At 53.4% G+C, this 16902-nt stretch overlaps 8 protein-coding genes across 8 annotated transcripts; 5 read left to right on the top strand and 3 right to left on the bottom strand.

Moving 5' to 3' along the window:
• Window positions 1-1522: 1522 nt before the first annotated feature.
• On the bottom strand, window positions 1523-2522 carry VC83_02852 (uncharacterized protein). Its single transcript, XM_024466506.1, has 2 exons — window positions 1851-2522; window positions 1523-1781 (listed from the first exon to the last, which is right to left on the bottom strand). Exon 1 carries the CDS (start codon window positions 2428-2430, stop codon window positions 2005-2007), a length of 426 nt encoding a protein of 141 aa, XP_024325384.1. The 5' UTR covers window positions 2431-2522; the 3' UTR covers window positions 1523-1781; window positions 1851-2004.
• Window positions 2523-6218, top strand: VC83_02853 (uncharacterized protein). The gene is made up of 3 exons (XM_024466507.1): window positions 2523-4158; window positions 4208-4414; window positions 4465-6218. The coding sequence occupies exons 1-3, from the start codon at window positions 2749-2751 to the stop codon at window positions 5914-5916; spliced, it is 3069 nt and encodes a 1022-aa protein (XP_024325385.1). The 5' UTR covers window positions 2523-2748; the 3' UTR covers window positions 5917-6218.
• A 260-nt stretch (window positions 6219-6478) lies between these two features.
• On the top strand, window positions 6479-7477 carry VC83_02854 (uncharacterized protein; the record flags this gene model as incomplete). Its single annotated transcript, XM_024466508.1, has 1 exon — window positions 6479-7477. The coding sequence occupies exon 1, from the start codon at window positions 6728-6730 to the stop codon at window positions 7475-7477; it is 750 nt and encodes a 249-aa protein (XP_024325386.1). The 5' UTR covers window positions 6479-6727.
• A 325-nt stretch (window positions 7478-7802) lies between these two features.
• Window positions 7803-8293, top strand: VC83_02855 (uncharacterized protein). Its single transcript, XM_024466509.1, has one exon. The coding sequence runs from the start codon at window positions 7880-7882 to the stop codon at window positions 8261-8263; it is 384 nt and encodes a 127-aa protein (XP_024325387.1). The 5' UTR covers window positions 7803-7879; the 3' UTR covers window positions 8264-8293.
• A 158-nt stretch (window positions 8294-8451) lies between these two features.
• Window positions 8452-9000, bottom strand: VC83_02856 (uncharacterized protein; the record flags this gene model as incomplete). Its single annotated transcript, XM_024466510.1, has 1 exon — window positions 8452-9000. One exon carries the CDS (start codon window positions 8998-9000, stop codon window positions 8452-8454), a length of 549 nt encoding a protein of 182 aa, XP_024325388.1.
• Window positions 9001-9711: 711 nt separating this feature from the next.
• On the bottom strand, window positions 9712-11181 carry VC83_02857 (uncharacterized protein; the record flags this gene model as incomplete). Its single annotated transcript, XM_024466511.1, has 2 exons — window positions 9712-10347; window positions 10973-11181. The coding sequence occupies 2 exons, from the start codon at window positions 11179-11181 to the stop codon at window positions 10023-10025; spliced, it is 534 nt and encodes a 177-aa protein (XP_024325389.1). The 3' UTR covers window positions 9712-10022.
• Window positions 11182-12631: 1450 nt separating this feature from the next.
• VC83_02858 (uncharacterized protein) lies at window positions 12632-13209 on the top strand (the record flags this gene model as incomplete). Its single annotated transcript, XM_024466512.1, has 3 exons — window positions 12632-12912; window positions 12979-13099; window positions 13153-13209. 3 exons carry the CDS (start codon window positions 12632-12634, stop codon window positions 13207-13209), a joined length of 459 nt encoding a protein of 152 aa, XP_024325380.1.
• Window positions 13210-13762: 553 nt separating this feature from the next.
• On the top strand, window positions 13763-16816 carry VC83_02859 (uncharacterized protein; the record flags this gene model as incomplete). Its single annotated transcript, XM_024466513.1, has 3 exons — window positions 13763-13961; window positions 14021-15932; window positions 15988-16816. The coding sequence occupies 3 exons, from the start codon at window positions 13763-13765 to the stop codon at window positions 16814-16816; spliced, it is 2940 nt and encodes a 979-aa protein (XP_024325381.1).
• Window positions 16817-16902: the final 86 nt, after the last annotated feature.

Genomic DNA, 16902 nt, shown 5'->3' on the forward strand with positions numbered 1-16902 from the left:
TCACGGGACTATCACCTAGCTACCCGGACTATCGCGAGCTACCGGGACTATCGCAAGCTATCCGGACTATCGCGAGCTACCGGGACTATCGCGAGCTATCCGGACTATCGCGAGCTACCGGGACTATCGCGAGCTATCCGGACTAACTATCGCGAGCTATCGGAACTATCGCGAGCTACGGGGAGAGGAATCCATTGCATAGACACTACCCTATGAGACACGCCCGTAAAAGTCAATTGTCTTCTCCCTTTTTTGCAGATGGCGGTCAGTCAGTATGGTACGAGAGATCACATCCTTCTCCTTCTTTGCTTTCTCCTTTCCATCTTTCCATGCATCGAGAGGACAGTGATGGCACAGTGGTGGCACAGTGGTGGCACAGTGGTGGCACTTCCTCCCACACCGTTCAATAAACAACCCCGCGAAATGGGTAATCTAGAATGAACCGTCACATCTCATGAATCGGCTGTGTGAAGTAACTGTGTGAAGTAACTTGAATTACTTTTCATAGGCAGGCTGGGCGTTGGGGATGGGTGGGTGGCGATGATTACGCACTAAGTTGGTCTATGGCTGTAAATAGATATACCGTCTGTCCCAGAGTTAGAGTGCACGCACATGTGATGAGATGAGTGTTCTAGTCCCAGTTCTGACTGTGCCCGGCGCCCGATTTGGCAGAAGGGCGTCGGTCAGGGGCTGCCGATCTACAGACTGACTTGGTATTGGGAATGACACGTTGTGCAGGAGATATGCAGGGACGGGTGTTACAGTACAGACGGACACGGCTCGGTTCCCTGTTGGGGAGAAACACACCAGGGAAAGGGAGGGGGACTACAACTATATTTAAGTTACCAGGGGAAAGAGGGAAAGAGGGAAAGAGGGAAAGAGGGAAAGAGGGAAAGAGGGAAAGAGGGAAAGAGGGAAAGAGGGAAAGAGGGAAAGAGGGAAAGAGGGAAAGAGGGAAAGAGGAGAAAGAGGAGAAAGAGGTCTATTCTTTTGGACTTATCAGAGGAGAACCGAGATTCCAATCCCATCCATTCACTCCCAATCCATCCATCCCTTTGCAACCGTGACGGGTCGAGCCATCTCCAAAACCAACAACCTAACCTCGCATCTGCCGCCATCCGTCATGCCTAATTGTAGCGACAATACCACATCGTATGGTGAAACACCTCCATCCTCTTCTCTTTCCTTCCCTTTTCGTCGGCTCCCCTCCGGCGCCGTCGCAGAGGCGACCCACACCCATGCTATATCCGTGTTTCACCGTGTCGCATCCCAACACCATTTCGGGGTGTGAGACGCGAAAATGGTGGGGGGGAGTTGCAGCGCACCAATGGGGGGCGGGGTGCGAGGTATAGTGTACTCTAGAACTTTGGGATGGGGGGGAGTCTACTTCTATGGGGGGATGGGGGGAGTCTACTTCTGGGGGGGTGGACGGGGTGGACGGGGTGGACGGGGGGTGGGTGGACACTGTACGGAGGCAGGACTGAAGGAGAAGACTGCATTTGTCCACAACACAACAGAGACACGGCGGTTAGGCGACTGTAATCCACCCCGTGACACGCGCAATCCTGCCACCGAAGCGCTCGCGAGAGACAAATAAATCTCTGGTCGCGCGCGGCTGCTTGGGGGATTTGCATCGTCCCTACAGGCGACAGAAACACACACCGCACACACCGCACACACAGCCACACACGGGCGCAAGTACCCCCCGTGCCAAACAGGCCCGTCCACCAACCCCTTTCCCACTTCCCTTCCGCCGCTCAGTCCGTCTTGGTGTCCAACTACTGGAAACTGCTGAGTGTAGTCCACTACAACACGATTCAGTCGATGCCATTGGTGGGATGGAGGCGTACCTGCAGTAGTCGCGTGAGGATGGCGTGGGTGAGATGCCTGGGATGCCTGGGATGCCTGGGCGATTCGCCTGTGAGTCCTGGCACGACCACAACCATCTCCTCCCACTCTATTTTCGGGCACCTGTTAACTGTACATACCCCCCTCTCCGCCACTCTATTTCCGGCACCCGCACGAATCCCGTCCAAGCTTTCTCCCTCCCTTCCAGCCCACCACCTCAACCCACCCCCCCCCCCCCCCCCCATCAGGCCGAAGCCGCCAGCGTCCCATCGCCCTCCCCTTGGCACGCAGACAAGTCCGTTCGCCGCGCGTCAAGTCCGAGTCCAACGTCTTCATGCCGCGCCCCATGAACTTGCGTTGCCAGGGGTCCTCTGTGCGGGTTCTTGGCCATGGCCGGGTCAGGTTCTGCCGTGGTAAAGAAAAAAAAGTGAGTCGTCGTCGTTCGTTTTGGGGGTCCCCGCTGGGCTGGGGCGCGGGCCTGGAGAGGGACATCTCGGCTGCATCTTCAGATCGATGGACCTTCCCCACCACCGCCTCCTCCAGGGCACCAGACCAGGCGCCAGGGGGTGTTTGTGGACACATGGGGCGGCCATGATGGGTCGGGCTGCTTTGGGTTCGACCGAGGGGGTCGTGAGTTGTTGCCCATCGTGAGAGGACTATATCATAGAGGCTGTCTGCCTCTCAAGCCTTCTTCTGCTCTTCTCTTTTCACCTCAAACGAGCCTCACTTTCTTCTCTCTCCCATTTCACGTCATTTTGTCTTTTTTTTTCCCCCAGAGTCCAGAGTCATTCGCTTCTCTGCTCTCGCTTTCCTTTTCAAACTCGCTGCGATCTTATATCCAGCAGACGATCACTACACTTATAACAAACACGACTTAACCAGTCCGATTATACTGCCAACATGAAGTCCCATTCTCTTGCTACTCTCGTAGCATTGGCTGCTACCCTCCACGGTGGTGTTGGCGCTGGCATCGGTGCTGACGCTGGCATCCACGGTGGTGTTGGCGCTGGCATCGGTGGTGGTGTTGGCGCTGGCATAGGTGCTGGCGCTGGCGTCCGCGGTGGCGCTGGCATCGGTGCGGGCGTCCGCGGTGGCGTTGGCGCTGGCATCGGTGCTGGCGTCCGCGGTGGCGTTGGCGCTGGCATCGGTGCTGGAGTCCGCGGTGGCGTTGGCGCTGGCATCGGTGCTGGCGTCCGCGGTGGCGTTGGCGCTGGCATCGGTGCTGGCGTCCGCGGTGGCGTTGGCGCTGGCATCCACGTTGCTCGCACTAGCATCGGTGCTGACGCTGGCATCGGTGCTGGTGTTGGCGCTGGCATCGGTGCTAGCCTTGACGCTGGCATTGGTGCTGGCGCTGGCATCGGCGCTGACGCTGGCATCAAGGGTGGTATTGGCGCTGGCATCGGTGCTGACGCTGGCATCAAGGGTGGCGCAGGCATCGGTGCTGGTGCTGGCGCTGGCATTGGTGCTGACGCTGGCATCAAGGGTGGCGCAAGCATCGGTGCTGGTGCTGGCATTGGTGCTGGCGCTGGCATCGGTGCTGATGCTGGCATCAAGGGTGGTGTTGGCGCTGGCATCGGTGCTGACGCTGGCATCAAGGGTGGTGTTGGCGCTGGCATTGGTGCTGACGCTGGCATCAAGGGTGGTGTTGGCGCTGGCATCGGTGCTGACGCCGGCATCAAGGGTGGCGCAGGCATCGGTGCTGGTGCTGGCATTGGTGCTGGCGCTGGCATCGGTGCTGGCGCTGGCATCGGTGCTGGCGCTGGCATCGGTGCTGATGCTGGCATCAAGGGTGGTGTTGGCGCTGGCATCGGTGCTGACGCTGGCATCAAGGGTGGCGCAGGCATCGGTGCTGGCCTTGACGCTGGCATCAAGGGTGGTGTTGGCGCTGGCATTGGTGCTGACGCTGGCATCAAGGGTGGCGCAGGCATCGGTGCTGGCCTTGACGCTGGCATTGGTGCTGGCATTGGTGCTGGCGCTGGCATTGGTGCTGGCATCGGTGCTGGCGCTGGCATTGGTGCTGGCATCGGTGCTGGCCTTGACGCTGGCATTGGTGCTGGCGCTGGCATCAAGGGTGGCGCAGGCATCGGTGCTGACGCTGGCATCAAGGGTGGCGCAGGCATCGGTGCTGGCCTTGACGCTGGCATTGGTGCTGGCGCTGGCATCAAGGGTGTCGCTGGCATCGGTGCTGACGTTGGCATCAAGGGTGGCGCAGGCATCGGTGCTGGCATCGGAGCTGGTGTTGGTGCTGGCATCGGAGCTGGTGTTGGCGCAGGCATCGGAGCTGGTGTTGGCATCCAGGGTGTTGTCACCGTACGTCGAGCTTGTTCACCTACTAAGTTCCTCATCTAACATACCGCAGGGATGGAACAACGCTCCTATATTCTCTTGCCCCGGCAAGACCCCCATCGACAAGTGTACCACGCCCCAGTGGTCTGGCTTCACCTGGGCTGACCTGAACCTCGGATTATTCGATCACTACGGAGGCTTCGAATTCTCCGGCGGATGGAACTGCAAGTCCTCCTTCGGTGGCCGCAAGCGTGATGCTCTCCTCCCAAGGACCTTCGGAGTAAGTCGCAAACGATCACTGCAAAACCGTTCCCCATTAACACCCACCAGTCCAAGTGTATCACCGGCAACGCCCTAAGCGACATAAGCACCGGCCTCAAGATCAAGGCCAGCGAGGTCGACAAGTTCTCCATCACCCACTTCCAGGTGTCCGTCGAGTTCGACTGCGACCTCGAGTTCCACTACACCCTCCCCGACAACTCTATCTGCAAGCAGAAGTCGCACTGCAAGACAACCGGTACCACCGTCAAGAACACCCAGTGTGGTGGCGCCAAGGACGTGACCGTCGTCTTCGTCAAGGCAGCCATCGGAGTAAAGTCCTCCTGCAACATCGGCATCCACAGCATCGGATTCGACTGCCCTAACCCCACTGCTACTGCCAGCACCGTAAAGTCCACCACCATTGCTGCGCCAACTGTCCAGTCCACCATTGCTGCGCCAACTATCCAGTCCACTGCTGCGCCAACTGTTAAGTCCACTACTGCTGCGCCAACTGTCCAGACCACCCCCCCAGCGACCATCCATGCCTCCACTGAGACCGAGGTTACTCTGACCACCATCGTCACCGATGTCACCGTCACATCGTGCCCAGTCACTCTCACCCACGTCACCTCCGGCCTCACCTCCATCGAGACCACGCTGACCACCTCTACTGTCGTCCTCACCTCCATCAAGACCTTCTGCCCCAAGTGCACCCGCACCAATCCATCGGGCCCAGAGCAGACCGGCATCCCATCGAACACCCATACCGTCCCTAAGCAAACTACCACCAAGGGTGCCGAGCCAACCAACACCACCATCGCTCCTCCCCAGACCAACTCCACCACCCCAGGCGGCGGCCTCCCCTGCCCACCCGTCCTCCCTCAGTGCATCAAGACCTGGCTCCCAGTCGACTGCAAGTCCAACTCAGACATCGGCTGCTTCTGCCCCAAGGCCGACTTCACCAAGAATCTGTTCGGGTGTCTGAGCGCCTTCGGTGCCACCGACGCTGAGATCAACAAGGCCGCTGAGTACTTCCAGGGTATCTGCGCACCATACGTCCCTACCAACCCGGGCATCATCACCGACTGCCCCGACAAGGGAGCTGTTGAGATCCAGAAGCCCCTCACTGGTCCCGTCACCACCATCGTCGTCGACACCACCGTCACCGTCCCGTGCGAGCCAACCGGAACCGCTACTGAGACTACCTTCACCGTCACCGCCATCTCCACCAAGGTCACTGTCCCACAGGTCGTCCTTGCCACCACCAACAGCCAGGTCATCGTCGTTACCGGCCCAGCCACTGTTCATGCCACCCCCACTGCCCCGGCCCGCGTCTTCACCGCCCCCGCTGGTGCCGTCCCAGGCTTCACCACCAGCCGCGCGGGTGCTGCCGCCGGAACCGGAACCGGTGGTCTCCCGAAGCCAACCCAGCCGCCGTTCGTGCCTGGTAGCGCCTCCAAGAGCGCTGTCAGCGCTGGTGTGCTCGGTGCCGTTATGGCGCTTTTTGCGCTCGTTGTCTAAGCTTTAGCTTGAGATAAAGTAGTGTCGAGAAGAGGGGAAAATGATGAAGGGATACCCGCCCAAGGGTGGAGAATAATTTACACGTTGCCATTCGGTGTAGGAATTACGGAGAGAAAGAATACTTTGTATATGCGATATTTAGCGCCGCTTTTTATTGAGGATTGATCGCGGAGTGCGTGCGGTCTGATCGGCCAACTCTTTTGGAATTGATAGTAGATTTTGGGGATTATGATGGGGAAGGTAGATTAGAAGTAATTGGAGGGGGAGATAATAAAGTGTTCGAATCGATTGATGCTATGATACTACGATCTACTACTTTTACATGGTGATATTGTATGAATGTGACAATGCTGTTATATGATTACCTTTTTACCCTTCGATGAGTCTTGCATCCGTGTAAGTCATAAATACGACTGATAATTATGAGACGTCTAATTTTACCGAAATATCTCCCCGCACGTGATACCGCTCAACAACCTTGGCACAATTTCCCATTTACGGCGGCGCGTGCAGAAATCGCGATGTAGCACCCACATGTCCGGACCACAAACTCACCCACGGATCGAGGAAGCAATAGATCTGGACCAAAGGATATTTTAAAGTTGTTGTCGCGCCGATCGTCCATCCGATCCTCTCTTCTCCGCATCGGCTCAAGCTCCCCACAAACACCGGCGCTATCTAACCTCGGCACGCGCCCCGGCTGGTTATCAAGATACCACAGGCACAGGGGCGGGATAGATAAAACTGCCTCTAGTAAGGGACTGGACATACTGGTGCCCCACGTTCTTTTAATTCTCGTGCCTACCTTACGATGACGCAGACACGGAGCAAAATGTCGCATCAACCATCAGCATCACCACCGTCACTCTCACTCCCAACCACCACCACCGCCGCCAGCACCAGTACAATGTCCCCCGCCACCACCCCCTCAAACCCAGACCTAACCCACTTCCTCACCCACCCCTGGTGCGCAGCCCTCCTCTCCGCCCCAGACACTACGCTCTTACCCACCCCCTCCCGCGTCCCCAAGGAAAGCACTGAGGACTCTTTCTTTGCCATCACGCTGCGCACGGGGGATACGATTCCGTATATGCTGTCTTTTTCCTCTCCCCGGCCCTCTGACGGAGTCGTCGCCGACGCTGCCACGGACCCCTCAGCCCCACCACTAGCGCCAGGGATAGGGACAGAGCAAGTCTCAACCCTCTTCGCTTTAGGAGACGCCCTAAACGGCTACCCCACAACCGCCCACGGCGGCCTCATAGCCGCCCTCTTTGACGAAGCAATGGGCGTCTCCATGATGCGCTTGCGTTCCTCGGCGGCGAATCCGAAATGCCCGCTGGCGGGAACGGATATCGTGACGGCGAGCTTGAAGGTTGATTTTGTGAGGAGGTTGGCGACGCCCGGGGTGGTGGTGGTGAGGGTTTGGGTGGCGGAGAGGAGGGGGAGGAAGTGGGTGCTTGAAGGGGAGATGCTGGGGGTGGGGGAGGGAGGGGAAGGGGAGGGGGGAATGGTGGTGGGGAGGGCGAGGGGGGTTTGGGTGGAGGTGCGGGCTAGTCTGTAAAGGGGGTGGGGGATGCTTCTAAGTTGTGCGCGCTGGCTCGTGGCGAGTGGAGGGGGGGGAAGCGGCCATGCATGTTTTCGCTATCGCTATGATAGGGGCGGCAAGAGCATCTGGGTATCTCGACGTATGAGGGAGAAGGGCGGCTAGACTTTGGTGCGGAGGGACGAGAAAAACTTGATTATAAGACATATGTTAGACCCGGCGGGGCCATAGAAAGGAAATTGGATGAGGAGTGAGTAGAAGAGTCGAGGTCAGAGTTAGACTAGAAGTTGCATTTCCTTCTGGTATGAACCTGAAGATGATTGTTGATAATGCCATTTACTTGCCACCTCATGAATCACCTCATCAAGTTCAAATGCATTCACTACCACAGCAAAACCCCCAACATATAATTCATATTCCATGAATGCCTCCCAAGACAATAATGCCTCAATCCTCACAATGGACCCTGACTCAGCCGCCCCCAATAAACCAGAACCCCTAAAGCACCCACGTAGCCATTATTGGAAAACCACAAAAAAAGGCCGCATCATGGAAAAGTGGGTGCTGGAAAAGAATAGCGAGGGGAAGACGGTGCGGAAGGTGGATCTCGTGCATCCGAAGACGGGAGCGAGGAAAAGGAAGAGGGTGGGACGGTATGATAGGTTGCCTGCGCTGGTGAGGATTGCGAGTGGTGGTGCGAGGATGGAAGGGGGGGAGGGGAATGATAAGGGGGATGATGTGGAGGAGGATGGGGAGGGAGAGGGGGAGGGGAAGAAGAAGAAGAAGAAGTGTGTGGTTATGTAGTCCGGTGGCTGGTCGGGAGATGTAATTCTGACTGGGGAATAAATCGGGATTGCTAGCTTCGGAAGAGCATGCTTGGATGCGGGTTTCTAGAACTTTGATAACTATTGACCGCAGAATAACGCAATCAATTCCGCACGTATCTCAGTCATGGAATCAGCATAGCAAGCACCACCGCAACGACGCATCTTCTACTTATGCGGCCCTTTTAACCCATAAATCTCCCTCCTCTCCTTCTCAAAATCATCACAGTGCTCAAGAATTTCCCCCGCCTCCAACTCCTCCACGAGCGTCCACACAAAATCCTGACAGCACCAGTACTCATCCTCATTATGGATCGTCGACACCCTCGCAAATTCCATGAGGTTCTGCAGATTTTCCACGTCCACGTACCCAACAGGATGCGTATCCAACGTAGTCACAGGTGCGTTTGTGAAAACCCGACCCTCGGCGTACGTGAACCGTTTCCGCGATCCTTCGACTTCGCACTCAAAACCCTCCGTGTCTCCGTCCTTGTCCTCTACGAAGAGGGCCCAGTGCTTGAAAGCTGGATCGCCGCCCTTGCGACGGACGATGGACACGAGGCGGTACTCGGAGTGGTAATCGGCGTCTACCAGGGCTTCCTCTTGCTCCTCGGGCTCTTCAGGGTCATCTTCGTATATCATCTCGCCTGTTTGCGTGTTGGTGGAGGCCCAGAGCTGGGTATTCTCGTCGAAGTGGCGGGTCCAGCCGTCGTTCATGGTGGGGGTTGTGGGGCCGGCCTTGGCTGGGGAAATGTGGGAGGTGTGGATGCCGAGGAGGGGTTTATAAACGATGCTGAGTGTCAAGGCAGCTGTTGTTTGAACTAAATGGACACAAAGCTAGGTGAGGTGCGGATTTATAGTGATGGTGGATACCTACTTATTCGTGTGAAACAGATAGGCAGCCGCCAGGGAACCACTCTCCAACACTTGCTCGCCATCCTGTAGCGTTCTTCGCCTTCGATCTGCCGTTACAAATTATAATATTTGTGGCGACCTAGGTTATTCGAGAATGGTCTGAAATTATTCTTCCATCTTTACTTCAATGCAGGGATTTTGGAGTTCATTCACTGATGGCGGCTCATCAACGGATCTTTGATATATACGAGCCCGATATCATTCGAGGTGCCTATTCACTAACGTATTTCAAGCGAGTCGCCACCAACAACACCGAAATTTGACTATGACTATATTGACCCTTATTCGATCGTAATTGATTCCTAGCGCCTCTTGCACGTATGGGCATTGTGTACTATCTTCTCACATTGGCTATAGCGCTGCTGTCGGCCTGTAGAACCTACCTGCCGAGCAGTCTCACTTGCTACCTCCGTACGGACCTAAGTATCAACCTTAGCTGCCTAAAGGATATCCTCTCCCTCTTGTATAGAGAGACTACCCCCTTGCATTATACGCCTCTTACGCTTCCTTTCCCTCCTCTTTTTCTGTTCATTTGCCGCTTGTAGAGCCTTAACTTCTGCCTTAAGCAGTGTATTAGATAGTATTATACGGCCCGTATACGGGTTCATTTTTGTAACCAGTGCGTATACGATACGGGTTCAACTCAATACGCACTGGCACTGGTTAATACGATACGGAGCCCGTATACTGGCCGTATACGGGCCGTATTAACCACGTGACACAATGAAAAATGATCTGAAGTATATAACTTACTTCAATGAGGGCTTGTAGTATAGAAAGTAGTGCATTGGGCTATCTAGTATATTCTAAAAGCAGCACTTGATCTACATATTGTAGAACTGGGAGAGAAGCTCCTCGGATTCCTTGGTTGGGGACAACAGCAACAATCTGTCGTCAGATGGGAGGATCCACTTGTACTCAGCTGGCTCAGTCTCTTCTCTCAACACCTCCCAGGCCCGAAAGGCGCCAAGTGCATCAGAATCCAACTGAAAGCCATAGAACTCAGTATCATAGCCATCAGGGTACCAGTCAGCAGGGCCAGGAAGGTAGACTTGTTCGCCATCGAAGCTCCATGATGCAAAGTTCCGCCAAACTGCCATCTGTGTCTTGGTGAAGTAGAGGTGCGGGGGGGTCTTCTCATAATAAGTCCTGTAGATGTTAGCTGATTACTATAAATATTACTATAAAGTTATTAACCTGTATGCTCGCCATCTAGTTCTTGTAATGCAAGAACAGAGTGTTCTAATTGGCCAGTTTCGGATATATAGTGTGCGATTATACCAAGAATTGCAAGAGAGTTGGGAGAAGTCCAGAGGTCAACTGTAAAGTGGGCTTTTGACAGAGCTGATTGTACATCGCGTTTGATCTGTTGCTTTTGAGCCTTGTATGTACGCAACGTCCAGGTCTGTATTGTTGAAATGAGTTAGGTAGCCAGTTATCGATCTCTGGATTAAGGTAATGGAGTAATGCCCTAAATTCCAATATTGTTGCCATACAGAAAGGGACTCCACAAGTTGTAATCCATCGTACATATAGCTGCTCAACAACAGCAGGGTCTAAGGCTTCAGTTGCAACAGTAGAAAGGCAGCGGCGTTTATGATTTATCTCTTTAGCTTTGTCGAAAGCTTCAGCGATATTGCTTTGAATTGAAGTAGTTCGAGATTCCTGAGTAGAGGATATATCTATGTCGTGTTCTTTTAAGTGCCTTGTAATAATCTTTGTTCCGCCAGACTCAAGATACTCTTTTAGACAGTATCTACAACGCCATATTAACCTGCCCTGGTAGTTCCGAATGATATCGCAGCGGCTAACAGGTGTATGGTCCCAGACTTTCGAAAATCGTCTGCTTGCAGTTGTTGTTACAGAAACAGAGGGAGAGGATAGCGTACGTTTAAGTATAGGCGAAGTCGGGGTTTCGAATCGTTCACTGACAAATAGCTCACTGTCGAGCTGTGACAGTATATCCGAAGGTTGTGAAGTCATTGTAGTAATATATAGTATATAACGATCTATCAATTGAAGTTATTCGAACCCCTTGTTTCGAATTTTAAGCCTCAATACTAGCTGTATACGGCTAGTAATACGGCCCGTATACGGCCAGTATTGAGAACTGAATACGCACTAGACCCGTATTGGGATTTTGGAATACGCACTGACTCAGTATTGCCGTATACGACCCGTATCGCCAATACTATCTAATACACTGGCCTTAAGCAGAACAGCAGCATGCATCATCACTTCTGCTCCTTTGATAGGGCAGCTAACAGCATAATTAATTGAGCTAGGAGAGCTGTTCTGAGTCGTGAGATGCGGTTCTTAATGTGCTCTGTTTGAAAGTTGAGCTCCCTTATAGTTTAAGGAGACTTTGAAGTCTAATTGTCACTCTTAAGTATAGGAGGGGTTGGAGTCCTTAAGTGTAGATTTAAGTGAGGGAGGACATTCTACGGCTCGTACGGAACTAGTCCTGTAGCTCGGAATCCGCTCTATATGTTCTGCTCTATAAATGCAGCTTTAAATGCTTCTTTAAATGCAGAGAGAAACTTAAGCTTTGTGATATGGTTTAGCCTATTCCGTATAAACGGAGGCCGATGGCAGCGGCGCCGTTCGTCTCGTCACGGGGGACATCACATCCGGAATGGTGTACGCAACGAGAAGGGAGGGCCGTCCTGAGGAGTCTGAAATCTTCGTCCACAAAGAGTTCATTGGCATGGTGGAATCATGTAGAACTTGTAGGTGTTGGTAGCGGTCCGTGATAATAGAATAATATGATAATTACGGGCGTGTCAACCAGGTTCAGAACAGTGATCTGTGAAAGCATGTTTTTATTCATCTAGCCACTGTAACTACTTTTATATAGCAAAAAAACTCTGCTTCCGAGCTAGTCTCAGAGCAGTGGTGCCCAGTTTTATCTTCTGAGTTGGGTGATACTGGGCTTGGCCCCGGGTTGGCGCTTGGCGGCCTGGGCGGCATCGCTGCCCCTTATCCCGGGCACGGAGTGAGAATTCCACAAATCAGCTACCTATCCCGAGAAAATCAACGCGGTTCTGGAAGCACTGCCGCCACCGCCGAAGCAAAAGAAGTTTAGTATCAAAACTGTTGAACAATATCCGTAGGATCCGTGGCAGTAGGTAGAGAATATAAACTGAAAATATAGTCACGAAGCAGTAGGGCCCGAAGTGATAATTTTGTAATGCATGTTCTTATAATTGAAGCTATTCTAACTACTATATATATACTGTTACGGGCTCTATCCCTGTGCCTATTCGCGGCTCGGATCCTGAAACCCTCCTGGTTTCGGTCCGTTCCCTAGAGCTTCAGAATCGAAGCTTTAGAACCGGAAGATCCAGTATCCGAAGGATCACGAACCTGGCTGACACAGCTTCGGTATCAGGGCCCTGATCCCTGCTTCCGGGCCGAGGATTCAACAAAAACTATGAGGGCGGAGCAGATGAAAGCTGAAGGCTCGTTTTATGAACCTGGCGAGGGAAGGCCACGAATGGTCAAGTGCACGGAGTGGACTGTGGAGCAGGCGATTCCAGCGTTATACGCGGATTCACCTAACCTTTACCCCGAGCGCATTGTCCCGGCCTTCTCGCATGGAATCATTGGCCCGCATCGGTCACCATGTCGGCCACCTGACTTTCTCAATGCCACACACGGAATCAACCTTTCTTCCTCCGCTTCTGAATCCCGTCACTGGCCGAGAAGTCAACTGTACGCCGCACACATCGCTTGCCTCGGAAACTGAGAGGCCAAAGTATGGCACACATGAGCTGGCAGACGACGAGACTGTGGTCTTCTCGCATTCCCAGAGGCACCAGTTAAGCAGATTATTGCAGATCTCGCGCGGCAGCCACTCGTTTTTATCACCCTCAGGGACTACTGTCTGGAACTCGCGCGGGTATTTGATCCCACTTCCGCTACTGTGGTTCTATCTAACTTGCGTCTTATTAGGAAACCATATGCCAACCCAGACTCTCCAAGGACGAAGCAAATGTGGGAGAGGTATGAAAGTTGGGACTTTCCAGTTTCACCTGATAGTAAACAGCTGGGAGGTTCGCTGCATCAGTTGACGGGATTTACTAGAATCGGAAAATAGGTTATACAATTTGGCTCTCCTGTATGACTGTTTAATTACTAGCAGTGCAGAGTGCGTAGTATATCCATACTTGAGAATTATGTACTATATCATATTTTAATCCGACAAGCATTCTGTAGCAGTATCGTAGCATTACGAGGCTTTACTATTATTCTACATGTCAGAATGACCCCCGTGGCATGGTCGGCGAAGTCTTGGGAGTCTGTTCCCCAGACCTTATCGCACGTGGACATAGATCATCGGCCATCTGACGAACTTTATAAGCGCCAGGCCAGTCACCGCGCCGTGAAATTGAAACAATTATTTGGCCACATCTGTCATTTACCTATCGTGGCGCGTTGCTATGCGTACTCGTAGATTTTTGATATATGCCGTGGATCTCAACTCTCTTTCTTTGTCGCCCTCGATACCGAGCGATTACCGCATGTACCCCCGGACGAGGGGCAGATAGAAATATAGACGACCATGCCCAGCATTGCGCGCAAGGTTACCATCACAGCTAGGAAAGATGGGCTGGTTTTACAGCCATTACCTTCCAAGGGCCAAAGGCAAACACCGCCAGTTAGGATTTCATACAAGAATTCTGCCGTGGGACCTGTCCTGTCCAGTGCCAACCACGATGGCAATGGCGACCGGAAAAGTTTCGAGGCCTTTGGCATAGTCGGTATATGTCTCGCTCCAATTAAAGAATATAAGAAACACACGTTAACGTATTCTTACCAGGCCTCCTCACAGTCGCCCAAACCTCCTACCTTATCTCCATAACGCGTCGCGAACAAGTGGCTCAACTGCACAACCACCCCATCTACGTCGTGACAGATGTTGCACTCACGCCTCTTGCCTTACAGAAAGACGCCGAAGCTTCTGTGGTGAGCACACACGCGTCGTTGTCAAGGAATGCGACATCTAAGCAAGAAGACGAAGGCGACAACAGCGATGACGAGGCGGTCCTTTCGGGCCTCGGCAGCGACGACGTCGAGGATGAGGAGATCTCCACCATAACTCCCCCGCCGGAAACGAGGTTACATAAACGCTCCACAAGCGTGGTGAACGATGTGTTTGCGAAGAAAGGCGGCTACGGCCGGTTTGCGCGAAATTGGTTCAACAGGAACGGGTGGGCGCCGGACAGGAAGATGGCGGGAGTTGGGTTGAGCAGTGCTGGTGTGGATGCGGAGAGTGATACTCAGACATCTACTACGCCAACAACGCCCATGGTATCCGCAGCAGACAATGCAGGGGAGGCAAAAGCGACAGAGGGTGGAGAGGAGAGTGGGCTTAAGGATGAGCATGTGGCGGCTCTGTTGCCTAAGCTGCTGAGGACGACGAGTTTGTTGTTTGGATCGTCGAGGAGCTTTTACTTTGCTTATGATTATGATATCACAAGGAGCGTCAGCAGTTCAAGGTCAGAGAATGGGTCAGATCTACCCCTTTATGAGGAGGTTGACCCGTTATTCTTCTGGAATCGCAATGTCATACGGCCATTCATCGATGCAGGACAACATTCTCTCGTCCTACCGCTGATGCAGGGATTTGTGGGACAGCGGTCTTTCTCGATTGAAAGATACCCCGTTGCAAAACTGCCAGAGGCGGGTGGAGAAATCCTAGAGCTGAGAGATATGCATCCAAACGAAGAGAGGACTGCCCGCCCAACATCAGACTGCCCAACCACGCCAAAATACGTGGAAAGCGACTGTGATGATACCCCTGACGACAAGAATTCGTCAGATTTGTCGCCAATATCGGGTCACGATCCTCGAGCTTTAGTCTTCGAACCTACAAGCACGTATCTCCTGACACTCATATCAAGGCGGTCTGTTAAACGCGCAGGGTTGCGCTATCTCCGCCGCGGAATCGACGAGGATGGCCACTGCGCCAACAGTGTCGAAACCGAACAGATCCTCTCGACGCCTACATGGACCACATCGCCCATATATTCATTCGTGCAAATCCGCGCCAGTATCCCAGTCTTCTTCTCTCAATCGCCATACTCGTTCAAGCCCGTGCCTCAGATGCAGAACTCTGAGGCTACAAACTTCGAGGCTTTCAAGAAGCACTTTGAGATTTTGACAGAGAGATATGGCGACGTGACGATTACGAACTTGGTAGAGAAACATGATAATGAAGGTATCGTTGGAGATGCGTACGAGAAATACTGGAAACGACTTAATGATGAAGGCGGAGTAAACGGCCAGAAGCCCCTATTTGAGTGGTTCGATTTTCACTCTGTATGTCGGGGCATGAAGTTTGAGAATGTGTCGCTCCTCCTCGATTCACTCTCTCCTTCCTTGGAAAAGTTTGGCTATACCATTTCTCGCGACGGGGACGCGAAGACTAGGCAGAGCGGTGTTCTGAGAACAAATTGTATGGATTGTCTTGATCGTACGAATATAGTGCAAAGCGCCGTTGCGCGACAAGTACTGGAGCAACAACTTAAAGTGGAAGGCTTCGATATGAGCGCTCAGCTGGATCAGACAACGCAGTGGTTCAACGTGCTGTGGGCAGACAATGGCGATGCTGTGAGTAAGCAGTATGCAAGCACAGCTGCGATGAAGGGGGACTACACTCGGACCCGGAAGAGGGACTACAGAGGGGCTCTGACTGACATGGGCCTCTCCATCTCACGATTTTACAGCGGGTATGTATCCTCCGCTTTTATCCCCAACCTCCTAAAACCCTTCTAACACACTCAGAATCGTGAACGACTATTTCTCCCAAGCCACAATCGATTTCCTAGTCGGCAGCGTCTCTGCCTTGATCTTCGAAGACTTTGGCACAAACCTCATGACCGCCGACCCGTCTGTCTCCCTCTCCCGCACCCGCCAGCGCGGCATTGAGACCTCCCACAGACTCGTCGTAGAGGACGCCTCGGAGGAGCTCCTCGGCGGCTGGGCCTTCCTTACGCCACACGAGGCGAACTCAGTCAAAGGGCACATGGAAGAGAGCGTACTCCTCCTCACTGACGCAGCTCTTTATGCCTGCCGCTTCGACTGGAATATGGAGAAAGTAGAGAGCTTTGAGCGAATGGACTTGAGACATGTGACTGGAGTCAAGTGGGGGCCGTATATCACTGCCACACTGACGAGGGCGCAGTGTGATGAGAAGAGGAATGTGGGGATGCTGGTGAAGTATCGTGCGGGTGCTGATGATATCACCCGCGTTAATACACGGTCGTTATCTACAGTGGCTTCTAGGGAAATGCTAGATGGCGTGGCTGCAGCTGAGGCTGCGCCGGATAAAGAGAATCCGGCCGGGGAGAGAGGGAGAAAATCAGGCGAGGAGCGGATCATTGCGCTCAAAGCTCTTCAGGCGCGGACAGCCGCTGTTGGAGACGGAGGGGCGTTAGCGGCGCCTGTGAGCGAGGAGGAGTTGATCCGTAATGTGGCGGAAGAGATCGGACGGGTGGTTGGGATTGAGGGGCGGGTGGAGAAGGGGGATATAGTGGGTGTTGGAGAAGCAAGGAGGGCAACCGGATTACTGGATTTAATAGGGTGGAGGGTTAAGAGGTTGGTTTGGGCGTAATCTGGGAAAAGTTGCACGATTGATATGCCTAATATAGAGCTAGTAGAGTATCCTGTATAATGTAGGAGCAGGACCATAGATGCCAT

Source organism: Pseudogymnoascus destructans (genome assembly GCF_001641265.1).
Source record: "Pseudogymnoascus destructans isolate 20631-21 unplaced genomic scaffold scaffold_7, whole genome shotgun sequence".
Taxonomy (NCBI): domain Eukaryota; kingdom Fungi; phylum Ascomycota; class Leotiomycetes; order Thelebolales; family Thelebolaceae; genus Pseudogymnoascus; species Pseudogymnoascus destructans.